General features: G+C 41.2%; 5 protein-coding genes across 5 annotated transcripts; all 5 read left to right on the top strand.

Annotated features, from left to right (window-relative positions):
• The first annotated feature begins 1,478 nt into the window (after window positions 1-1,478).
• Window positions 1,479-2,605, top strand: LOC114763673 (trace amine-associated receptor 13c-like). Its single transcript, XM_028953435.1, has one exon. The coding sequence runs from the start codon at window positions 1,479-1,481 to the stop codon at window positions 2,511-2,513; it is 1,035 nt and encodes a 344-aa protein (XP_028809268.1). The 3' UTR covers window positions 2,514-2,605.
• A 1,171-nt stretch (window positions 2,606-3,776) lies between these two features.
• Window positions 3,777-4,544, top strand: LOC114763672 (trace amine-associated receptor 13c-like). The gene has a single exon (XM_028953434.1). It carries the CDS (start codon window positions 3,792-3,794, stop codon window positions 4,542-4,544), a length of 753 nt encoding a protein of 250 aa, XP_028809267.1. The 5' UTR covers window positions 3,777-3,791.
• A 1,112-nt stretch (window positions 4,545-5,656) lies between these two features.
• LOC114803053 (trace amine-associated receptor 13c-like) lies at window positions 5,657-6,676 on the top strand. The gene has a single exon (XM_029002326.1). It carries the CDS (start codon window positions 5,693-5,695, stop codon window positions 6,674-6,676), a length of 984 nt encoding a protein of 327 aa, XP_028858159.1. The 5' UTR covers window positions 5,657-5,692.
• Window positions 6,677-9,136: 2,460 nt separating this feature from the next.
• LOC114763671 (trace amine-associated receptor 7c-like) lies at window positions 9,137-10,129 on the top strand. The gene has a single exon (XM_028953433.1). The coding sequence runs from the start codon at window positions 9,137-9,139 to the stop codon at window positions 10,127-10,129; it is 993 nt and encodes a 330-aa protein (XP_028809266.1).
• A 938-nt stretch (window positions 10,130-11,067) lies between these two features.
• moxd1 (monooxygenase, DBH-like 1) lies at window positions 11,068-24,123 on the top strand. Its single transcript, XM_029002325.1, has 12 exons — window positions 11,068-11,549; window positions 12,787-12,933; window positions 13,909-14,072; window positions 14,216-14,303; window positions 16,561-16,740; window positions 17,584-17,686; window positions 17,855-18,021; window positions 18,989-19,180; window positions 19,593-19,652; window positions 20,326-20,468; window positions 22,141-22,309; window positions 23,750-24,123. The coding sequence occupies exons 1-12, from the start codon at window positions 11,151-11,153 to the stop codon at window positions 23,906-23,908; spliced, it is 1,971 nt and encodes a 656-aa protein (XP_028858158.1). The 5' UTR covers window positions 11,068-11,150; the 3' UTR covers window positions 23,909-24,123.
• Window positions 24,124-25,319: the final 1,196 nt, after the last annotated feature.

Genomic DNA, 25,319 nt, shown 5'->3' with positions numbered 1-25,319 from the left:
TGCCAAGGTGCCACTGAGGTGCCACTGAGCAAATTTTACTGTGTGCACCGTGTGCTGTGCTGCTGCGTATCACATGTAACAATCACTTCACTTTATTAAGGTTAAAAAAAATTAATCCTCACCCTTAGTGAGCAGTGGGCAGCCATGACAGGCGCCCGGGGAGCAGTGTGTTGGGATGGTGCTTTGCTCAGTGACACCTCAGTGGCACCTTGGCGGTTCGAGACTCAAACCCACAACCTTCCGATTATGGGTTGGCTTCCTTACCTGCTAGGCCACCACTGCCCCCATGAAGTGTTTGTTGGGCAAGTGCAGATGAGCTAAAATTTTTCTTGAACATGGAGGCGGTGAAGCGCTCCATTTCACCTGGGAGCGAAAATGAAGCCCCTCTGGTCTGGTGGAGGTGATGAGCCACTGAGGTCTCGGCCGTGGGAAGGGGGCTGGAGAGCCCTGGCTCCTCCATGCCACCAAAGTCCAAAACAGCGTAGCCCATGACGGGTACGCAGCTGGAACAAGACTTGTCCCAGTGTCATTCCACCTTGCTCACACACACAGACATAGTGGGTAGCCACTGTCTGCATGGGGCAGATGAGAAGGAAGTCTCTTCAATCGGAAAAGGTGTCTCTTGACGCAGAGGTTGCCCTGAGGGGCAGGACGGTCAAAGCCCAGCCTGGCTGCATCTCTTTTCTAGACCTCGACCAGAACAAAGTCCCTCGGGGAGGGCTCTCTGTGAGCCTGCATTCTGCAGCGAGGTCCTTGCCAGCTCGCCTGTGAACATGTCAGCAGGGGGCAGCCACAGTCTGGGCACTGAGGAAAGTCGAGCGATCCTCACGTGGAAGAGTGTGAGAAGGCCTCTCCGGTGAGCTTCAGCAGATGATATAGGGGAGGCGGGGCTCCTGGTGGGTCGCTGCCATTGGTCCGTCTGCAATGGAAGTGGTGTCATTGGTGCTTCCACGACCAGTCATGCCGAGGGCGTTCACATAGTGAGATACAGAGCGAATGTTTGAAAAAGAACCCAAAATGAACACATACCACCTTCCTAAACATTAAACAACGGACGTGTCCTTTTTCATCAGGATAATGAATCCTGTCACACTGCAAAATGGTTGAAGAATGAGGAACACGGCCACAAGGTTGGGATGGTGAGGTGGTCTCATTCTTCAGCGTCAGTGGGATGTGCTGGTCACCACGTTGCACGCTGGTGCCAGATACCGCAGCAGATACCTTCATGACATTTAACAGAGTCAATGCCTTGATGTGTCAGGGCAGGAGGACCAACTAAACGTCAGGTGGTTGTTACGGCTAATTGGTGAATGTTTTATTCCTTACAGACTCAAAAGCCCCTCCCAATTTCTGCTTACAAGGCAAAGTGATTATGTCAAGCTTTTAAGGGAGGGGTCAGTATGAGAAAATACTATAAATTTCCAAAAAACAAAATTTTGTTTCAAACCTTGCTGGGAGATAATATAAAGCTGATGGTTATGGACCTGAAGACCTCAGGACAGACGTACCTTGAGAACGCTAACCAGACTCATCTATGTCTCCTATCTAATTCGTCTTGTTCAGAGAAAATCACATCATACGAGCTTTATCTGTTCTTGTATTTGTGTGTCGCGGTGTTGGTTGTTATAACGGCATGTGGAAACCTGCTCGTCATCGTCTCAGTTTGCCACTTCAAGCAGTTCCAAACCCCGACCAATTTCCTGATCCTCTCCTTGGCTTTTTCCGATTTTCTTGTTGGCGTTTTTGTGATGCCGTTCCGCTTCATAATGCTGATCGAGTCTTGCTGGTTGTTCGGGGCAGTATTTTGTGTGGTTTTCAATCTGTTCGTTTTCCATCTGACCTGTGTTTCAGTGTATAATGTTTCCCTCATTGCCGTCGAGCGCTACATGGCCCTAAACAACCCGTTCCTCTATTCTTTAAAAGCCACGGTCAATGTTTCTCTAATTGCAGTCTCCCTGACCTGGGCAGTCTCTTTTTTCTACAATTTTGTCCTTCTTTATGTTAATGGTAATTTTTCTGATGTGAACACGTGCTCTGGAGACTGCGTTGTTAGTATAGGAGATGTATCTGCTTTTTTTGATCTCGTGGTGGTTTTTATTCTGCCGTGCGCTACAATGATGATTCTTTACGTTAAAGTTTTTGCCATAGCCAGGAAGCACGCAATTGCCATTAGGACCAACATTAAAAACAAAAGGAAAAAGGACGTGCAGAGCAGTGACTCGATGACATCAGAGAGAAAAGCTGCTAAAGTCCTTGGGATTCTCGTGTCAGTTTTTCTAGTTTGCTTAGTACCATATTACATTTGTTCTTTATTTCTTGGCATTATAAAAAGCAAGTTTTATTATAGTTTAACTATAAACATGTTAGCACTGTTTTATCTAAATTCTACTATTAATCCTATGATTTATGCATTGTTTCATCCATCATTTCAGAAAAGCATGAAGCTAATTTTAACGTGTAAAATATTCAGTAAGGATTCTTCAATAATAACGGTGCTCTCAAGAACAAGATAACAGCAAGACAAGCGCATGTTGTGTTCATATTTCCATTGGAAATGTGGGATATTAAACAATTACATCAGCCCAACTGGCTTGGCATCTTTAAAAATCTGGATTTTCTTCTTAATAGGAAATATCCAGCAAAGTTGAGTAATATTTTATTTATACAAGAACACAGGTCAGCACAGATGCATGATATTATTAGAAGGCAGACAGATAAAGAATGGTACTTCCCATCAAAGATGTTTCTGTGTGTATTTGTTACCTTGTGGTTGTAAACAAGTTCAGTTCAGTTATGGGAGAAATTTTCATAAGTTTAGGCAGAAAGAGACATGATTAATGTGACACTATACCAATAGCTGGTTATGTGCTGGTTAAATGAATATACATACTGTATATAACTGAAAATCAATAGCTGGTTAAATGAATATACATATATGAATGAATATATAAATAAAGAATTTATACATTTTTTAATTTTTTCAGCATTTTTAAATTGTCACTGGACCTTCTACTGAGGTTTTCATTAACCATTCTGTCCTTTCAATCATTAAAGATTACAGGATTAGTTAACATTACCTTTAATTATATAATGAAAACAATTAATTATTGCTATAAAATTAGATCATTACTAGAACTTACTTCCTTAGTCGCTTGGCCCCATAGCTGCCCTTATTACTATTAAAAATTTTATAGTAATACTCATGACAGAGTGTTGCTGCATTTAATGATGAACTCCTGTTGAGACAAGCTATGGAATGCTACAATGTTCCCTTTAATGTGATTAGCTACATTAATTTGCTAAATCCACATTGTATTTCCAACCTCTGTTTGGTAAATTGAGCTGCAAGTGGTGCAACAAGCTGAATAAAAAGCACTACTAAAAAACATATTTCTGCTGATTGGGTAAGACATCATGTGACATTTGCATGTAACGTTTTGCTTGGAGGTGGGGTTTATCCTGAGAATGATCTATATGAGTTTGCATGAAAGCACCTCAGTGTTTCAGTGCCTTCAATGCACTGACATAAACACATGGACAAAACTACTCTAGGATCCATGAATTTTACGAAGATTAGCCTGCCATCTTCCAACTCGTCCTGCTCAGCGAGAGACCTTTCATCAGCGCCCTACACATTCCTGTATCTGTGTGCTGCTTGTGTCATTTTCATAACCACATGCGGAAACCTGCTTATTGTCATCTCAATTTGCCACTTCAAACAACTCCATACACCAACCAATGTCCTGATCCTCTCTCTGGCTTTTTCTGATTTTCTTGTTGGCATTTTTGTGATGCCAATTCATTTTATAATGCTGGTTGAATCCTGCTGGCTGTTTGGTGCCTTGTTCTGTGCACTCTACAACATGATTGGCTTTCAACTGACCTTTGTCTCTATACACAATGTTTCACTTGTTGCAGTAGAACGTTACATAGCTCTCAGTAACCCTTTCCTCTATTCTAAAAAAGTCTCACTGAATGTGATTTTTATTGCCTCTTTAATGAACTGGGCGGTGTCACTCTTCTACAATTTTGCTCTCCTTTATTTTAATGGGAATTTCACTGAACTGGAAATGCGTCCTGGTGAGTGTCTTCTAGTTATTGGTGAAGTGTGGTCTGCTGTTGACCTCTTTGTTGTATTTATTCTGCCGTGTGCTACAATGGTGATTCTGTACATTAAAATATTTGCTATAGCCAAGAGGCATGCAGTTGCCATTAGGGCTAATAATAAGGACAGAAGATCAAAGGATGTGCATGCCATAAGATCTGAAAGAAAAGCTGCCAAAGTGTTTGGAATCCTTGTGTCTGTCTTTCTCATTTGTTTAGTTCCATACTATGTTTGCATTTTAATGGCTGATTTAATTAAGAGCCAATCATTATATAACGTGCTGAGCAACATTCTGACTCTGTTTTATCTGAATTCTGCTATCAATCCTATAATATATGCTTTATTCTACCCATGGTTTCAAAAGAGCATGAAAATCATTTTAACCTTTCAGATATTTGGCAGTGACTCCTCCCTGAAAAATGTACTGAGAGTCACTTAATTAATTATGAATGCTTGTTCAGCATTGGGCTTATTGAGGTTTTTTTTCCTTTCAATTTTAGATGCCAAGTACATTTGCATTGCATTTTAACACATAATACAAAATAAAATAATTTGGGCCATGGCTGCAATGTTAAATTCTTTTTATGAAGTCAATGCACCCACTTAAAAGCACATTGATTATATTAAATTTGGAAGAAATGATTCAGCAGGTTACAAGGTTAACTTCCCATTCCAAATACAAAAGGATTCTATGACTTATATATATTTGGGCTTTTGTGTTAACAGTGCAATGACCTACCTTAGCCATAAAGTGGCAAAAAAAATATATAAACCCCTTTGACTTTCATGTTTTTCTTCTTTAATTTGTCATAAAATGTGATCGGACATTCATTATTCAAGGGTATAGACAAATATAATGTTCCCTAAAATAATAACACAAAAAATTATGATCTTTCATGTCTCATATTGCTCGTGGAAAAGGTGAAGCCTTGCCCTCAAAAAAGCTAATTGGATTCAGGTCTCTATCCGAGTACACTGAGCAGCAAGTTGTCAACTGCTGACTGAAAAATACATGGAGGCGTCTTAAAAAAAGGAGTTAGGGAATGTGGACTAAAATGAAAGCAGTGTTTTCATTTCACTCCTACAAAAACATTACATAATTAATTTATTCTTGTGCTTACGTTATCCAGATCTGTACTGGATAAAGTGCCAACAAATATTAATTCTATACTTAATTATAAAATTATATGTTTTATAGTTATAAATGCTTACTTAATGAATATAATATTGGTACATTCCCCCATTTGTGTGTGGTTTTGTTCTTCTATTCAATTCAATAAACCTAAGTTTACACAGGAGACCATTTACTAACTTTAATTTAATGCTGTGGCACATCAGTGAAGGTTTAAAGAAGGAATTAAATCCCAATTAGCTTTTTTTACTGATTTGTTAAGCTCAAATTAATGGATGAATGTTCATGACCGAGATGGGACACCACGTTCCAATCCGTGGACAATTTCCATGGCAACAACACGTACGACCAGATGGGGAAAAGCATATAAAATCTCACACAGGTAGGGGCATCAGCGGATGATCGCCTGTGGCATCTTTCTCACCTTGAACTCAGACCAGAGTGCGTCTGGATCAATGACTCAGGACATGGTCAACCTCTCAGACCTTTGCTACAACCTGACGGCGTGCTCCGGAAGGGTGGCCGCCTCGCCCGCCCTTGCACTGCTGTACGTTTGCTCCGCGGCCGCGGTGCTTTTCACCGTGAGTGGGAACCTGCTCGTTATCATCTCCGTTTGCCACTTCAGGCAGCTCCACACGCCGACCAACCTCTTGATTCTCTCCCTGGCTGTTTCGGATTTCCTTGTAGGCCTTTTCCTGATGCCGGTGCACTTGACAATGTTGGTCGAGTCCTGCTGGATTTTCGGAGAGATGTTCTGTTTACTGTACAACATGATTAGCTACCAAATAACATTTGTGTCCATTCACAATGTCTCGCTTGTTGCCGTAGAACGTTACGTCGCTCTTAGTAACCCGTTCTTCTATGTTAAGAGAGTGTCAATCAGTGTGATTTTTATTGCCTCGCTGATGATCTGGGTTCTCTCACTGTCTTACAACTGTTCTCTGCTGTACTTCAATGGAATTTTTTCACATTTTAAAATTTGTCCAGGACAGTGTTTTCTCACAATAGACGAACTGTGGTCCACTGTCGATCTCTTTGTAATATTTGTTCTGCCATGTGCCACGATGATCATACTGTACATTAAAATCTTTGCCATAGCCAAGAGGCACGCTGTTGCAATCCGGGCGAATGTCAAATGCAGGGAAGTGCAGAACAGCGACTCCATGAAATCGGAATGGAAAGCCGCTAAAGTGTTCGGGGTCCTTGTGTCTGTCTTTCTGATCTGCTTGGTGCCATATTATGTTTGCATTTTGCTGGATGACTTCATAAAAGGCCAAAATGTGTATGATGTAATAACCAACATGGTGATGCTGTTTTACCTAAATTCTGCCATCAATCCCGTCATCTATGCCTTGTTTTATCCATGGTTTCAGAACAGCATGAAAATGATTTTAACATGCAAAATATTGGGTGCTGATTCCTCACTGAAACATGTGTAGGTTTTGAGATGTTCATATTTTTTTTTAGATCTGTCATGAAACCTGATTTTGTTTACCTGAAACATTTCATTTGAAATGCATTATATGTGTTTTGTGAATTCACTGTGTATCAGCACTAGTGCAATATTAGAAATTAGCTGCAAATGCTCTCAGTGATGGTACCTGAATAGACAAATTGGCACAACAAAGACATAGAAATAATTCTTGATGAGCCTGTTCCATTTTAAAATTCTTTGCTGAAATGCCCTTCTGCTTCTCACCCCCCACAATGCAAAATGAAACCTTGAACTTTATGGTCATAAAGAGGAAAAAACAGGGTGGAAATTGAAAAGCATTTTAACAACTTTAACAACTAAATTGATGTTTTTTTTGCTCTGTTTCTTTACATTCTGATGAAATGTTTTAATAAGAATACCAAAAATGTCTACATTGTGGTTACTAGTTTTAATGGCAGTGGGGCTCTCCAACTAGAAATGCAGGCAAAGGTCAAATTCTTTCTTTAAAAAGTATGGTTACACATTATTATTACGAATTGCATTAAATCAAGCATGAAACTCTTTAAACAAACGTGGTGCATAAATAACTAGAATTAGGATTAGATCTATGATTAGTCTATTAATGCTTTGGACATCTGGAAAACTGCTGGATTTTCAACTTTCAGCCATTCTTCTGATGCCCTTTGATACAACATGTACCTGTGTAAAATTATGTGGAGACGGTGTAAACAGAGACCCCCAGACTGGTGGGACATATTACTGGAAAGAGGGGAGAGCAGCTTCCTGACAACATCCTCATTTCAAAACAAGTCACACAAGTTCCACCAAGCATTATGTATGGAGTCCAGTCAACTTCAATATAAATGGTTAATGGAAGCAACTAAGAACTGCTTTTCTAGGTCTTTCCCCTAGAGCAGAGATAGAATTAGACACAAATAATCACTAGACGCAGATATTTTTTTGTGGTTTTTGCCTCTGCTCACCAAGGCTGAATGATTAAATACAGAGGACACATTTCATTGTGTCACTGTGTGCTGTGCTGCAGTGTATCACAATGACAATCACTTCACTTTCACTTCACTTTTTAAGCTCAAAACCGCAAACACAGAACGTACAGGAAACAGCCTGGACAATAAAATCACAGTGAAATCAACTACAGCTACAATGCCCCACAATTTTTGAACTTACTGATCATAAATTAGACATAAAGGCCTCTCTCCAAATATATGAAACCTTTGGTTCATGGGCAGTGGAAGAAAAATTCAATACCATACCACCTTTATTTATAAAGCACTGTAAAATACAGTATTAGGACCCAAAGTGCTGTATAGAGAATTGAGCATTATGTAGAGTAAAATAAAATAATATGTATAGAGTTAAATGTAAGATCATAAAATAAAACTGATTTTATAATAATAACATAAAATAAATAAAGCACAATCACATAAAATAATTTCAAATTGACATCTTACAGTGTGTCAAAAGCTACGGAGAAAATATGTTTTTTCAGGCGTGATTTAAAAACTGAGATAAGAAGCCCGTCTAACATACAACGGCAAGTCAGTCCACAGTCTCAGAGCTGCAGCAGCAAAAGCACGGCTTTGGCACACTAAGGAGCAACTGACCAGCTGACCTTAGAGGCCGGGAGGGTGTGTAAGGTTGTATGAGCTCTGAGACGTAGGGGAGGAGTAAGGGCAAAAATGAAGGATAACATGTGAGGTATATTGTGTTGGACAATGGGGGAGCTTCAAACAACTATTTTAAAGGCCTTAAAGCATCTAATTGTCATGCTGGTTTGACATGGTGAGGCTGGAACGGTGGCTGGACATGGCGAGGAAGAAGGACGCATGGTGAACAGGACAGGGGAGACATACAGTAACAATGACCCGACGGCGAACAGACACAAACTGGGCAGCTTTATACAATAAGACAAAGGTGAAAACAATCAGAAAACATAATAACACAGGATCAATATGACACTCAGGATGGAACCCCAGACCCAGAGTTACCCCTTCCTTACCAGATCATGACACTAATACATATTGCATATTGATTTAATAACCCTATTTGTCCTCATTGTTGATCTTTCTGAATGTGCTTAATGTCCTGTTTGTACTGCATGTCCAGGAGGACAGTATTTCCAATGTTTGTGGTTGAGGTTTACTTTAAACCTTTACTTTAATGTGAATTGCTTTAATATGAAATTACTTTTGCTGTTTGCTGTACACTCCCTGTTGGCAGACAAAAAAGTAATTTACAGATAGATGCACAAACATAATTTTTTCTGTAAATCCCCTCTGACGAACATGTCACACATGAATCTGTTCCTAATTAGACGTTAAAAAAAAACAAGGTGCATCACGACGCATAAACAGGCATGCCCCTGCGCTTTAAATATCGGGAGTGGATATACAGGAGAGACCCATAATGCTCTGAGGGCCTGCCGGGCAGCTGCAACGCAGAAATGTATCTGTGTCTATGGAACGCCAACGCCTCCTGTTCAGATTTCCGGCCTACTACTTCCAGCGTGCTCCTTTTTTTGTTCGAGGCAGTGGTCATTTCTCTGACTGTGTGCGGCAACCTGGTCGTGATCATCTCCATATCTCATTTCAGGCAGCTCCACACCCCGACTAACTTCCTCATCCTGTCCCTCGCAGTAGCGGACATGCTGGTTGGAATGATTCTGCTCCCAGTACAGTTCACCAGCACATACATGTGTTGGCACCTGGGCACGGAGTTGTGCATTTTCTACGGGATGTGTTCTCTGCACTTCACCTTTGTGTCCATATACAACGTGTGTTTAATCTCCCTCGACCGCTTTTATGCTCTTAGCCATCCGCTTCTGTACCCGAACAAGATGACTCTGAAGCTGAACGCGCTGCTCATATGCACCAACTGGCTGGTGTCGTTCGCTTACAACCTCGTTTACTTCTACTTCAGCGGCAATTTCACCATGGACATGAGCGTGTGTCCCGGAGAGTGTGGTTTTTATGTGGACGAGAACTGGTCCATTGTGGATTTTTTCTTTGTTTTCGTGTTCCCCTGTAGTGTCATCACTCTTGTGTACCTCGCCATTTTCTCTATCGTGAGAAAGCATGCAAAGACGATAAGGTGCGCGAGAGAACAGAACAGAGCTTTGGGGGGCAAGCAGGGTGCCCAGCACGTCCCTGGGGCATCAGTGACAAAAGCGGCCAAGAATCTCGGGGTCCTGGTGCTGTTTTTTTTAATGTGTTTGCTGCCGTACTTCATAAGCATCGTCATTTCCGGCGACAGTCAAAAGCGTGCAATGGATGATGCTGTCGCTGCCACAAAGATTGTATTACTCCTGAACTCTACCATTAACCCTATCATTTATGCACTGCTCTACCCCTGGTTCCAAAAATGTGTGAAACTCATTTTTACACTAAAGGTTTGCAGCTCAGACTCCTCACTGATCAATGTCCTTAAAAAAAATTAGCAGTGATCTGTCCATTTTATGTTGCTGTGACACCTGTTTTTTTTTATCTTTATGATCGTCATGATTCTCTTCCTCCAATGTATATTGTATATTGTATACAGTATTCAAATTTAAATGTATAGAAAAGAATACCCTGTATAGAGAACACTACTTTTGACAGTGGTAATTATTCGTTTTGGGCTCACAGATGCACGAAATGGCCAAAAAGTGCACTCATCAGAGCACTACTCACCAATGTCGAAATCAAATATGAATGGTCATTTATGTGATTTATGGTATTTCATCGATATTATAATCTATGACATTAAAATGAATAAAATGTATTTCACACTTATAGATGAGCATAACTGTATTTAGTACAAAATGTATTTTGTGAACAATTAAATACGTTTGAAAAATGTTTTTTGTTTTTGAATATTTCTGATTTCTAATCATCACATTTGGGGTGAGAATGAAGATAAGCTCCACAGCGCCTCCCGTTTTTCCAACTAAAAACCAGTGGCCGGACGTGGAACTGCAGCCACCTCTAATTAATGGATGCTGCCGACATAAAAGGCCCGATTGAAAAGCAGCCTTTGCGACATTAGACTGCACCGGAAAATGAACCTTTATATATTATTTTAAATGTATATATATTGTTTTAAATTTCAAATACCATTTAAATTTTTTTGGCCAGATGCCGGTCGAAATAAAGCCCCTTTATCTTCCTTCCCGAATCAGATCTTGCATTATGAATCCACGAACTGCTCTGCGGAAGTAGTGCAACTTTCGCGCTTCCATCCCCGCAGACATGGCGAGAACAAGACTTTTCTTTAAATTAAAGGTCTCGGGGAGACGCTCGTTGCCGCGGTGTTATTATTATTATTATAATAATTATTACGTTTGCACGCGGAGCGCAGAGTTAAAGTGAAAGGTGACGCGAGTGGGACGAGTCTCTGCGGATCAAAGGACCGCAGCGCAAGTTGGGACAGATTTTTCTGTGGGAGGAAAAGAAAGCGGGTCGGGATCCAGTCCCCCCCACATGGACATCAGAAGACAAACGCGATCCCAGTTCAGAACTCCGCTCAGAGATACACACACACACACACACACACACACATATATACATATCAAATGTATTATTACTATTATTATTATTATTATTAATGATAATATGCCGGAGCCACTTCTGATCGCTTGCTTGTTCGCGACGCTGCTCGTTCCAAACACCTTCTCCCGAGAGACTTCGTACAAGCACCGGGCTGCGCTGGACGCCGACGGGAAATACGACGTGAAGTGGCGGTTCGACGGCGCGACGATAAGTTTCGAGGTGGCGGTGGCGACGCGGGGGTACGTGGGCTTCGGCTTCTCCCCCAGCGGCGCGATGGCGCGGTCGGATCTGGTGATCGGCGGCGTGAGCGGCGGAAGGCCCTACCTGCAGGTACCGATCAGCTGCGAGAGCCTCCGTTCCCGCGATATCGATTAACTAACTTCCTCTGACGGAGCCGAGAATCTGCGCTTTCTTACTCGAGAAAGTTCATTTTCTCTGGTGTCAAGTGCTGTTTCTTTTGCATGTGTTCACAGTCACCCGAGCATCACATTTATTGTAATATCACAATTAATACTTATTTATAAGTACAAATGAAATACAAATGTATTTGTTACACGTTTCTTTGTGCATTAACAGTAGAAGAGTTCATATTAATGTCTCCCTCATGTTATATGGAGGATCTTTGAACTATTTTTTCCATCAGTTGCTCTCTAATTAACACGTGGTCGGCTTTCTTCTGATGGTGGAGCCTGTACCAGAATCCAAAACAAATGAAGGTTGAAACAGTATTGGGATACCACACTCATACCCCATTTCATGACCCATAAAAAGTAATCATGACAACAAACAACAAACAGGTACTTTGTTGTACAGGATAATGTGCTGTGTAATTGACTGGGTGGGAAAAAAAAGGTGTTGTTATGTTTTATGTTAATTATGATTATTCAAATGACAGCTCAAGACCTTCCTCTTTAAAGAATATTTAGATTAACTTGTAAGTTTCTTATTTTTGAACTTGTGTACAGAATCTACAACATAGTGAATAAAAAGATTGTATTCATAGTTGGGGGTTCTAGTGAATCAGAACTGATCACTTAATTGATGGTAACTTGAAAGCACGTTGTAAGTCGCTCTGGATAAGGGCGTCTGCCGAAGGCCTTAAATGTAGATGTAAATAGTGATTGACATTGTGAAACACTGCACAGCACATGGTGACACAGCAAAATGTGTCCTCTGCTTTTAACCATCACCCTTGGTGAGCAGTGGGCAGCCATGACAGGGGCCCGGGGAGCAGTGTGTGGGGACGGTGCTTTGCTCAGTGGCACCTCAGTGCAACCTTCTGATTGCGGGGCCAATTCCTTAACCGCTAGGCCACGACTGCTCCTTAAAGAAAATAAAAACAGGAGGGAATGGGCTGTTGTTAACCTCTATTTGATTGGGATTAGATTTTTTTATTTATTCGTTTATTTATTGTGAATTTCTGTATTTTCTAGCATTCTTTCTGCTTTAGTAGTCCACTGTATATTTGTTGTGGAAACCTTTGGTTGATTGAAAGTAAGTTTTGCTTTCATAGGCTTCATGTAGGTTGCCATGTATATACAGTGCTTCACCTACATGCTTTCAACAGGATTATTTTGCAGACGCCAGCAGAATGGTGCACAGGGACCCCCAGCAGAGCTACCGACTGGAATATGCATGGGAGAATGACACCCACACTGTCCTTGGCTTCAGCAGGGACCTGCTCACATGTGACCCAAACGATAAAGACATAACGGTAGGCGTGCCATCAACTTTTCCAAAAGGTGAGATGAGGTGAGAACACTTGACAGTCGTGCTTGAGGTATGTATGCACTTGCTATAGTGGCTGAATGCCTAGATATAGTGCATCTGATATTAGTCCCGTGGAGGCATTTTTAATCATGCAAAGTAAATCATAGAGCCTTGCTTCTTAAACTGTGGTACCATGGCCCCCATAGTCGTACGCCTGAATATTGTTAATAACTCATGCCCTTGACTGCAGAGCTGACAGCAGGTTCCAGTCGATAACAAACAACATCCGTATTCAGAATGAAATTAACTAGTTACATAGGCCCATGCGACTAGTTGTAATGCCATGATGTCATAACAAAGGTACTCTGAGGTTTTACTCATCTGCACCTCTTCTTCGTTATGTTCAATTTATAAAGCATTAGAACAAGAACGTTTGGGCAGGATTGTGGTTTCCTTTGCTCTGTGCTTCTAGTTCTAGAATGTTCATTTTCTGTGGTGTTAATTGCTGTATCTTTTGTATGTGTTCACATTCACTAGAGCATCAAATTTATTGTAATATCACAATAAATACTTATTAAGAACAAATGTAATACAAATGTTTTTTTGTATTTTCTTAATAGTAGAAAAGTTCATATTAATGTTGCCCTCGTGTTGTATTGATGATCTTTAAAGTAGACAATATTTTTCTATAATTCTGTAATTTGTTGATCGTTGGTTTCATTAGAAATTTTGTACAAGTCCAGTTGATAACAGTTTCTAAATTATAAATACTTAGTTGAAAATTATTTACATTTGTCTAAAATGTAGTGACCCAAAAGTTCAGTGAGAAGCTCTTTTGCTTTCAGCCATGCCTGTTTGAACCCCCCGTGGTCCCACAGACTCATCCTGGGGTGCTACAATGATGTACTGTTTCGAATTGCAAAGCCCCTATTGTGCTATACAAAGCCATGCTGAAACCCTGAATTATCCCTCTGGCCAGGAAAGCACAGTGAGAGTGATCTGGGCATACCACTCGGAGGATGTGGGTCCTCTGGGACCCATGTACCATGGAGTGAACCGGGGGAGGAAGAGTGTTCGGTTGCTCAACCCGGCGAAGGGCACTGCTGTTCCTGATGGTACTCGTTTTTTTGACCTGCGGAATTCGTAAGTGCATATCTTGGATAAACATCAACCCTAAACGCGTGCACCATAATGGCACTAATATAAAGTTATTTTCTTCTCGAAAATATATTTTATTCATAATAATAAAAAAATCTTTAATTTTTGTCCCCCTCTTATCTCTCAAGACAGGTACCTGTACCTAGCAAAGACACAACATACTGGTGTCAGTTGTTCAGGTTCCCAGAGGTGCAGAAAAAGCACCATGTCATCAGAGTAAGTAGGAAGCCTCTCGCTCGCCTCGTCCTCGGTTTAAAACTGTAGACGGCCACGTCGCACACACTGTCGATTCAGCGAATTAGAGCTCACCAGCCAGAGTATTTGTGCCGGTGCCAGAAGGACTTGACGCCTTGAAATTAGTAACAGTAAGGGACAGCATCCCACATCTTATTTACCTCCGTCTGATGGCGCCAGGACCCGTGTTGATTCATGGGTTTTCATATGTGTGTCACCTCCTCTTCTCTCTCTGATGCGTGTGTGTTTTTTCTTCTCCCCTCTTACTTTCTGAGTGTCATGAAACACACTATTGCCTTGTTTATTCTTTGAAAATTGCTTTTTTTTTTTTTTTTTTTTTTTAAATCTGGCTCATTTTTTAAATTATATATCCCAGCACATAATTAAATCTGCTTCCCAAGCCTGAGAGTCTTTGAAGTGCACTTTAATTAAGGAAGGTAAGACTTCACTTAGAAAGTTCATTTCAGTTTCAAAAGGAACAGCAGCTGTAGACAGTCACAGATCACCCTGCCCCTGTTTGCCTTTGATCATGTGACCGTCAGTCTTACAGAACCCAAGCCGAATGGCTTCCATTAGTCATGACGAGGCTTGATGCCTTGCTCGGTGTGTTAATTGTTTGCTATTTCCCATGGCAACAGCCACTTGTTTGGCCTGCTTGTTCTTTGGGCCAAATGATGAGCTCCAGACAAATGAGACATCCCAGTCTTTTTTTCCACATGGCCCCGTTTGTCTGTCTGTCTGTCTGTCTGTGTGTGTGTGTGTGTGCATTTGAGCCCCAGCACTAGGGGCTCAATGTCCTCATAAGCTTTTTTTATGCCGTTTTTATTTTGAAAAGTCAATTATATAGGTAGCTGTTAATTTCTAATAGTGAAAGTGAAGCACAGCACAGGGTGACACAACAAAATGTGTCCTCTGCTTTTAACCATCACCCTTGGTGAGCAGTGGGCAGTCATGACAGGCGGAGCAGTGTGTGGGGACGGTGCTTTGCTCAGTGGCACATTGTCAGTTCAGGATTCGAACCAGCAACCTTCTGATTACGGGGCCAGTTCTTTAAACACTAGGCCACCACTGCCCCGTCTGTTCCACATCTGCTGCCACATCTGTTACATCTGTTAAATATTAATTACCTCACAAAGGAGGATAAAGTCGGTTTGTGCGTGCATATGTCTGTACTCTTCTAAACCAATAATGTCTACAATTGTCTTGGAAGATGGTCTGCATTAGGTAGCAGCAGCAGGACACTGTGGTACATTGTGCTGCTGTCTGTGTCTCCCATTAGCCAGACCAGATGTTTTTGGTCACGTGACTGGGTCACATAAAAAATATTGACTTGACATTTTCCATATTAAGCCCATGCATTAGCATCTACAGACAGCTTATTGTTAAATACAAAATAACTAAGTGTCCCCATATCAGAATGAGTGCGGGTGCAGAAATGATATAAAACACAAGCTGCTGTATCGTAGCAGCCAGATGCCTTGTGGTCCTTCTGTCAATTGGTGCAATTTTTTCCAAACCAGATGTGGGGCGTGCGTGTTGGGTGTGTGTCCTGGAGCATGATTGAGATCTGCTGTTTTATAACAGAGCAGAACGTTTTGCTGGCCCAGGTGTTTTATTAAATACCATTTTTAGATTTACAGCACAGCTTCTCTGATAAAACCAGCTTTTTTATATATGAGTCTAGACTACAAGTGGGAATTTACTGAGCAGTGACAATGTGTTTGTCAGAACCACCCAAAGACCAATTTATGTTTGCCCTTTAAAAAAAGCACAGTATGATCCGATCCAAACATGAAACGCGACGGCTCCTCAATCAAAATAAATCCGCCGCAAGGAAAGTGAGAAGAAAGAATGTTTAAATATTTATCCCGTGGTCTGATGCCATATTTCGGTCCCAATTCGTGCAGCTTGAAAAGAATCCCTCTCAGTGTGAGGTCACAGTTCACTCTGCGGGGGTCTGCTTTATTTAGGGCTGCAGTTCAAGCTGGGAACCCGCCGTGTGGGAAAACAAAAATAATGGAAAAGGGAGAGAAATCCCTTATTTTGCCTCCAGCTCTACATTTGCCTGCATAATCCTGTTTTTCCTCCATGCAGAGCTGCTTCCTTTTCAGGATAGGTTGGGTGGGCTAGTGATGACAGGAAACACTTTTATGTAAGCTTTCCTAATATTGATTGTTTTTCAGTATCGTGACTGTCTCTCTCTCTCTCTCTCTCTCTCTCTCTCTCTCCTTTCCCCCAGATCGAGCCTTTGATTCAAAAGGGGCACGAAAACCTGGTGCACCACATTTTGTTGTACCAGTGTGATAGAGATTTGGACGAGGATGACCTCGGCACAGGGCACGAGTGCTACCATCAAAATATGCCAGATTCCTTTCAGACTTGTGAAACTGTAGTGTTCGCCTGGGCAATTGGCGGTGAGGTTGGTAACATCTTTTTTTCTCCCTGCACCCTTTTCAACCGTTAACACTGGCAAACGCTTTGTTCGCCAGTGAGGTGCCTCAGGTGCCTGCTTAAGGCCCAATTTGCATGCTCCTGCCAAGATATACAAATGCAAATACCTTTAAAAACATGCTAATAAATTAATGGAATAAGAGGGGACAATCTGGACGTCCTCTGAAACTTAAAATTTTAGTTAGGCATCAGATGACAGTTTTTACACTTGTCTGCAATCAGGTAAAATCCTTGGAGTCATAACTGATAGAGATTGAAAGTAAGTGTGCTGGGGTCTTTTAATGTTTCTTTTGAGATTAGTGATGTTAAATAGATATAGATTAGCATTAGGTGATGAGTTAATGATCATAGTCAAAACAAATGAGCGGGCCAGTGGTGGCACAGCAGTTAAGGAAGCGGCCCCGTACTCAGAAGGTTGCCGGTTCGAATCCCGATCCACCAAGGTGCCACTGAGCAAAGCACCGTCCCCACACACTGCTCCCCGGGCGCCTGTCATGGCTGCCCACTGCTGGGTTAAATGCAGAGGACAAATTTCACTGTGTGCCCCATGTGCTGTGCTGCTGTGTATCACAAGTGACAATCACTTCACTTTATAAATGAACTTTGTCAGAAAAAAATGTTCATCAGCAAAATTTCTCTTATGACACATGGTTCTGGGACGTGTTTCCCCGTTACCAGTTTTCTTCAAAGACATTTGAAACCTGGACTTGATTAATTTTGTTTTATCTGTTAAATTATATGTTTTATATTTGTATTCTTTTTTCTGAGGCTACCATTAGGAATAAAACATTTTATCTCTCTTGCTGTACAGGGTTTTACCTATCCACCTCACGCCGGTCTATCCATTGGCACTTCAATAGACCCATTCTTTGTCCTGATGGAGATTCACTATGACAACCCTGCTCTCCATCAAGGTAGATTTTTAAAAAATATGACTATATTGCTATAGTGATTTTGTCAAATGCTGCTATGACTATTTCATTATAATGAAATTTGACCGTTTACATAACCTTCTAGCTTCAGCACTTTTGAGTGTAATTTAAATGAATAATTAATAATGAGACGCTGAATCTCATCCTCAGGAATACTGGACAGTTCTGGTCTGCGTTTTTTCTATAGCTCTGACCTGCGTCGTTATGATGCTGGGATCATTGAGACCGGTGTGTGGGTCAGCTTGTACCACATGCTACCCCCTGGCATGCAAGAATACATCTCAGAAGGTCACTGTACACAGGAGTGTCTACAAGAGGTATATGGAACTAGAAGCAAACAGCAACTGCATGAAATGAATGTTTAATGCTGAGTGTCCGGTTTACAAACTAAATAGGAACTATTACAGCTAGAATACCAGACTATTTCATACCAGAATTCTGAAAATATACAGTAAGATTTAACATATCAGTGACTTTGTGGTCTATTGACTTTAAAGGTCCCCTGATGTGAATTTTTTTTAATATAGGTCCCCTAATACTGTATCTGAAGTCTCTTTCCGAAATTTAGCCTTGGTGCAGAATTACAGCCACTTTTAGCCAATCCCACAATAAGATTCCCCAGGACGCACCATTTTGGTGTGTGTAGCTTTAAATGTTAATGAGGTGGAGAGAAGCTGGATGGTGGAGGTGGAGGGCCTATGTAAGCAAGGGGGCATTCGCGTAAATAATGTCATCAACACCATTCACCAACCACAATATTTTGTACAGCCGATGGAGTTCCTTTTTTAGTGGAGGGGTGGGAAATTCTCTCGGTGGAAAAAGCCTGAGAATGAGAACGTAACCTTTCCCCATATGATACACTAAGTGGACAAATTCGACCGTCTGGTCTCTGAACAGCAAAACAGACAGGGTAGGGGAAGTTGTATTAATGTTAAATAATATGACAAAGTGAAATTTTCATGATAAGGGACCTTTAAGTAGTTCTAGGCCTTAGCCTGTTGATCAGTGGCATTTTCATACATCAGTAATCAAATAATGTCCAAATCATTATATATATATATATATATCAGTCAGCAAACTCTTTAACCCTTGTGAAGGCTTTTCACTAGTCAGTGTCATATAAGGAAGCACCACTAGATGGAGTTGTCAGATTGTGTTCAAGTGGCTCGATGCACAGGTCTGGTAATCGATTGATGATGCCTCATGCAGATAAATATCTGAAATATTACAATTGTATTGCAATTGTAGATTCCGGTTTCACAGTTGTCCTTGTTTGTTACTCAGTCCCTAGATCACGAGATGCCAAGCGGCATTCGGGTGTTTGCCGTTTTGCTGCATGCACATTTGGCCGGACGTGCCATCAGAACCCGGCACTTCAGAGGCCAGAAGGAGCTGAGGCCACTGGCACACGACAGTGAATTTGACTTCAACTTCCAGGAGTTCCTGGCCCTCAGTGAGGAGAGGCTCTTACTGCCTGTTGGTTCTTTCTTCTTTATTGCAAAAATCTTTGTAGACTGAAAAGTTAGCAAAAGGGGATCTAGCAAGCATCTAGTGACAAACCTAACCATAAAATGGCCTTGTTGCCATAATGGAGTAGTTGTGTGGTAATCTGATCGCTAAACTGACATTATTATCGGTGGAAAAGGAGTTAATTATTGCTTTTGGTCACACTTGCCGAGGACCTTTCTTTCTGCCTTGCATTATACCAGTAAATCAATCCTTTAAACGTCTTTTAATTTGCCACTCATCTCTATGTGGCTCAGTGGGGTCAGTCTTGTGGAAGTGAGCAGAACAAGAAGAGGTGTAGTTTTTACATGCAGACTGCAGTATGTTGCCTCCATCCCTAAAAAACAATATCAACTCATCATAATCTCTTTCATTCTTTTAGGGAGATCACTTAATCACAGAGTGCAAGTATAACACAAAGAGCAGGAAACAGATGACTTGGGTGAGTATGGGATTTATAATCTAATCTAACATTATTAGCTGCTGGTAGATTTAAGGGTTATGATGAAGCACAGATTGCCCCACTAATGTATGAGCATGAACCTTTTGTAAATTTCACGGTTATGTCCCGACACAAAAAACTCATTTATTTTGGAATTATCAGTCTAAAAGTTACTATCGTGCTTCATGGTTGGGATTGAGACAGAATTGCAGTGTGGTGGTGGAACAAGCCTGAAAGACCTTTTTTGAACTGCTGTCTGAAGACGTGTGTGTTAGAAACTGTGTGTAAACACAGGCCCGGGAGCCCAGATGGGTGGCTGTTTGCCGCTACTGGCACGGTTTCTTACGGAGACATCAAACGCAACACATAACTGCAGAGTGCGGCTGTGGAGCCGGGCCGCCCTTGTTCTGGAGATGCTTTATGGTTCAGAAGTTGCAACCCCAGTTTTACTGGAAATGCATGAGGCACAAATGTTGCGGCCATCTTATTGAAAAGTGCCAGTGAAATATTGGTGGTCCCTGAGCTCATTTCTGTCATGCAGGGAAACTAGGGAAAATATATATAATAAAATATACATACATTTTGGGCATTTTCACATTTACTGTATGAAACAGGCTCGGGCTTGTTTTGGTCCATTTTTTGCATGAAGCTAATCGTTATATCCTGTTTACAGGGGGGGCTGAGCACCAGGGATGAGATGTGCCTCAGCTATCTGCTCTACTATCCCAGAATTAACCTGGCCAGATGTGAAAGCCTCCCAGAAATCAAAGGCCAGCTTAAGTTCATTGGAGTTAAAGAGATCCAGATGCCAGTCAGGTAATGTTCACGCTGCTTTCTCCTTCTAATTTACCCTCTTCACTTTTGCTTTCTGCCTTTCTTGTCTGTCTAATGGACCTGCACCATAATGGGTAAATAGAAAATAGCAGGGGTGGGGGGTAGTAGCAACTGAAGACATTTGCCAGAAGACCCAGGTTCAAATCCATTGTGTCCCTGAGCAAGACACTTAACCTTAAATTGCTCCAGGGGGACTATTCCTGTCACTACTGATCAATAAGGCACTGGCCTCCTAAGCCAGGGATTGTGGGTGGGTGGTAGTAGCCTAGTGGGTAACACACTCGCCTGTGAACCAGAAAACCCATGCTCAAATCCCACTTACTACTATTGTGTCCCTGAGCAAGACACTTTACCCTAAGTTGGTCCAGGGAGACTGTCCCTGTAACTACTGATTGTAAGTTGCTCTGGATAAGGGCGTCTGATAAATGCTGTAAATGTAAATGTACGTAAGTGGATAAAAGACATCTGATAAATGCCGTAGTGTAAATGTAGCAGGGGTGGGTTACCCCTTTTCATGGATGGTGACTTGACTCAGATTCTGCTGAAAGCCGCCATGCAAAAAGTATCTCTGCAAAACTGTCTACCTGACAGTGAAACTTGCATTGACATTTCATGTACTGTTTCATGGTGGTAGTAGTCTAGTGTGTAAAACAAAAGTTCAGACCCCACTTTCGGTGTGTCCCTGAGCAAGACACTTATCCCTGAGGGTATCCAGGGTTCCTGTAACTACTGATTAGATAAGGGCATCTGATAAATGCCATAAATGTTAATATAAATGTCATACTCAGTAGAGTGCACATCTTCCAGAATTTACCCTAAAATAAAGCCATCGCTTTAGAGCTTGATTGTTAGTGGAATTCCTATGCTCTTGTTCCCAAGCCCAATACTGGCGGAACTCATCTGTCTGCCAGCATGTAGTCAACTCAACCGTGTTGCATTTAGTTGGTATTACGGTTGCTGGCTGCACTATTGCTCAATGTCCCTTCCTGTTTTTTCATGCCTCGTCAGACATTTGGAACTTGATCTTAAACTTACTCCACTCAGCCACATGGTGAAATTTGATGAAAGTTTTGCACTGCTCAGAACCATTCTGTCCTGCTTGATTGAACTTGGACGTTGTCAAGTTTCTGGTATAGTAATTTCTATAAAACCCAATGCTGCACATGTGAGCGTTTGTAGATCTTATCTGTTCATCAAATACCGAAAAATGAGTTCTCATCAGTATACTTAGATCTTGGCTAGAAGGAAAACAGTAATTATTTCATTCAAACAGGCTATGTCTTTGCAGGTGTGCTCCTTATTTTGGGTCATGTCTGGGTTCAAATTATTTGTACTTGTACACTAAATATTTTTTTTCCATCTTCCACTTATTTTTCCAATTCAATCATAGAAAATAAACAGGTTGCAGAAAATTATATATATATTTATACACACACACACACACACACACATGTTGACGTTTCCTGACATTTGTAGCCAGGCTCTTTGTGCTTCCTGAAGGGGATTTGGAAAAGCGCACAGGGTTCCAGTCTAAACAGATGTAATAGCCAAAAACCCCACCCTTTTTCTTTTTTTTTTGCACCGTCACCCATAAATAAAAGTCTCGGTGTCATTTTAAATTAGTGTGTTGCTGACCTCACTGACCTCTTTAAAGGAGTTGGCCCTTTGTGATCAAGAGTCCGAAGAGGTACAACAACCTGTCCTTCACTGAGGCTATGGACAAGTTCAGGTGGTCGAAGAAGAGGGGGGAGGCCTTCAACGAGGTGGTGCTGCAGCTGAAGATGAATGTGCGCTGTTCCAAACGAGGTCAAGAGGAGTGGTCGGTGAGTGAAGACCCGTACAGGCCACGGCGGACGTCATTACTCCTAAAATATCTGTCTTCTGCTGAAGACCGTGCATTCTTTTACGGTGGGAAATGTAGGGATTATGGGATCAGTGCCAATCATGTCCTCCTGAGCTCTGTTTTTTAGTCCATTACTATGAAAACTGAGACTCGTGGATCTGTGGTTCACATACCAGTCTTCATTCTACATGTATGTTCCATGGTTTGGTTAACATTGGGCTGGTTTTAACCTGAGAACTGCTTTACATTAGGGTAATTAGTTTTGCCAGATTTAAAATTAGAACATCTAGGTCAGGGGTCACCAACCCTGCACAGCTTAGACATTTCCATGTGATAACGAGTACAGAGGTTGAATCATGTGTACTAAATGAAGGTAAACACAGAAATGTGCAGGACAATTGCCTCCCAGGACCAGGGTTGGTGGCCCCTGGGGCAGTGGTTGGTAAGCAGGTAAAGACAAAAAAGTACCCATTCGAATGCCAAAACACCATTGTGCCACTGTGGTGCCAATGAGCAAAGTACCGTCCTCACACACTGCTCCCTAGGTGCCTTTCATGGCTCAACACTGCTCACCAAGGTGATGGGTGAAATGCAGAAGACACATTTTGTTCTGTGCAGCGTTGCAGTGTTTCACAATGACAATCACTTCACTTTCACCCTGATCTAGATGATAATATTAATAATGATAATAATAATTTTTAAAAATTATTGTTTTTATGGTATTTAACATACTGCTGGCTGACAAATCACTGGTAAGGAGAGGAGAAACCCTGCTGGCTGGAGAGAGAGAGAGAGAGAGAGAGAGAGAGAGACAGACACTCAACATCAGGGCAAATGTCATTTAATAAGAAAATAACAAAAATACATACAGAAAGAATGGCCCATGAGTTGGGGAACTCAACACAGTTGGGGAACTCAACACAGACCATGGCAGGGTGTCACATGTTGTTGGGGTGCATAGTGTGATGGGTCGCAGTGAATCAATCAAATCATGATTGTGAGAGACCAGCCTCAATTTTTATTAAGGGGGTGTCATCCAGAATCATGATGTCTACATCCACGATCCACCAGGCATGAACATCACTGATTGGCTGATGGTTATAAAAATGATCACTGTTGGACAAATTACTGGTGGTTGGAAACCACCAATAAATCAAATGTATTTCTAACTTAGTTTAATTGACAAGTTTGTCAGATTTAATTAGAAATCTGATTACATTTAAATGTAGTGATAGTAATGAGTTAATGTAATTAATTAGTTTTGATTCTAACTTAAACAGTACCTTAAAATGACAATTTTTAGAAAGTTGCCTGAAAATGATGTAAACCATATTATGACCTTTAGGCCAATTAACAAGACACCATTTTACATTTCATGTCATGATGACACTTAGTTGGACGTCTTTCTTCTTTCATGTAGGTTCAAGGCATGATGGTTCCTCCCCCAGAACTAACAGCGGAGGTCAGACCTCCACACTCTAACTGCCATAGGAGCAAGGCTGCACAGTCCCAGTCTGGACTTCCTCTTCTCATTATTGTGTGCCTGTTGTCATCCGTCCACCTCCGGCCCAGTGTTTAGCTTTAATTCTGCACCATGTTTTTCATTTTGACACACACCATCAAGACTACACTATATTATATAGTAAATACACTATATTCATTATATATACAGTGGAAATTTTTAATTCTGGGCCGAAAAACAAATGCAGTGATTTTCAAAGCTATCTATTTGTATGTCAGTATATTAATTTTATATGTATTGAAATGTACAACATATACAGTACCATACCATACTGGGTCCTGAATGTTAAAGTACATCATAAATAAAGTTATATAAATAAACTTTATTTTTCCATGTATTCATTCATTTATCTGACAGCCTAATAATAATATTGTACAATGATGTAGTTAATGCTATTCCTCAGTTCCTTCAGGTCCTCACAGACCTCACATAACTGTAATTATTGAAAATGTGGTAAAAGAAAAGAAAAAAACATCCTTTATGAAAGGTGACTGGGTGCGTGCCCCAAAAATGCTGACACTGATGCTTGGAATGATCCCATTATCCTGAAGGCTCACACACGGTTTACGTAATGCCGCTGTTACGGCCTCGGACTCCCTGGTACTGCACGGAACATGTCGCACTAAAGCAGCTAGGCCCTTTTACTCAGATTTACCATGATTACTGTGACTATGAGCCAGGGGCGCCAGCATGAAAAATAAGTCCCTCTCCTAGTTTCTCCCATTGCAGAGGATCTGGACAGCATGGCTTGAGTTACATGTGAATAGAGGAGAAACGAAGGTAAGAGTTCTGACTTCGGTGGAGACTGCTTTTATTTTTATTATTATTATTATTTCGAATGAAACATTGGGTCAGTTAGAGACATATGGAATTGTCCTCAGTGTACTCTGCTTGAGACACGGTCTGTATATGATTTTGTTCAGGACGTGTCTGTGTGACGAATAGAGAAGTCAGTATTCCTCCTTCATGTTGCTTGTTATCATTTTATGGCAAGTGGCTGCCCATGCCGGCTGGAACCAAGGTTGCTTGACAGTTTAATAATATATATATTTTTCCTTTTTTGTCCACTTAATTTAAATGTGTAAACATCCCGTGCCTGTTAACATGAGGAATAAGTAGAAATTGAATCGCACTTTTGATGCAGATTAATATGTCATCATTAGTTCTTGTCTACATTATTTTCTACTGATTAAGACCTATGTTCTGCTGTGAATTTTTTATTCCACCATTTTATTGTCTATGGGTTATTTTTAAAGTGTCTTGATTCGTCACAGTGCAGTTTTAACACATGTCCAGCAGAGGGAAGTGCAGGATAAGCTCGAAGATGGGGCTGGCCTGTTACGCTCGTCTAGCCCATAATGTTGCAGATGCCATTATGATAACGATTTATGCACTGGCAGATTTTAATTATGCATTATGTGCAAAGCACACGAATGCTAAATTCTAGACAAACCTATTAGGATATTTC

Source organism: Denticeps clupeoides, chromosome 14, assembly GCF_900700375.1.
Source record: "Denticeps clupeoides chromosome 14, fDenClu1.1, whole genome shotgun sequence".
Lineage (NCBI taxonomy): Eukaryota > Metazoa > Chordata > Actinopteri > Clupeiformes > Denticipitidae > Denticeps > Denticeps clupeoides.
The sequence above is the reverse complement of the archived record's forward strand: the minus strand, read 5'-3'. Positions and strand labels throughout refer to the sequence as shown.

Excerpts from the sequence above, each read along its gene's own strand:
- LOC114763672 (XM_028953434.1), top strand. The coding sequence starts at position 3,792 with ATGCCAATTCATTTTATAATGCTGGTTGAATCCTGCTGGCTGTTTGGT.
- LOC114803053 (XM_029002326.1), top strand. The coding sequence starts at position 5,693 with ATGACTCAGGACATGGTCAACCTCTCAGACCTTTGCTACAACCTGACG.
- LOC114763673 (XM_028953435.1), top strand. The coding sequence starts at position 1,479 with ATGGACCTGAAGACCTCAGGACAGACGTACCTTGAGAACGCTAACCAG.
- LOC114763671 (XM_028953433.1), top strand. The coding sequence starts at position 9,137 with ATGTATCTGTGTCTATGGAACGCCAACGCCTCCTGTTCAGATTTCCGG.
- moxd1 (XM_029002325.1), top strand. The coding sequence starts at position 11,151 with ATGGACATCAGAAGACAAACGCGATCCCAGTTCAGAACTCCGCTCAGA. Across the intron at positions 12,934-13,908 it reads CAAACGATAAAGACATAACG|GAAAGCACAGTGAGAGTGAT; the intron begins GTAGGCGTGCCA and ends CCCTCTGGCCAG. Across the intron at positions 14,073-14,215 it reads TTTTTTGACCTGCGGAATTC|ACAGGTACCTGTACCTAGCA; the intron begins GTAAGTGCATAT and ends TTATCTCTCAAG.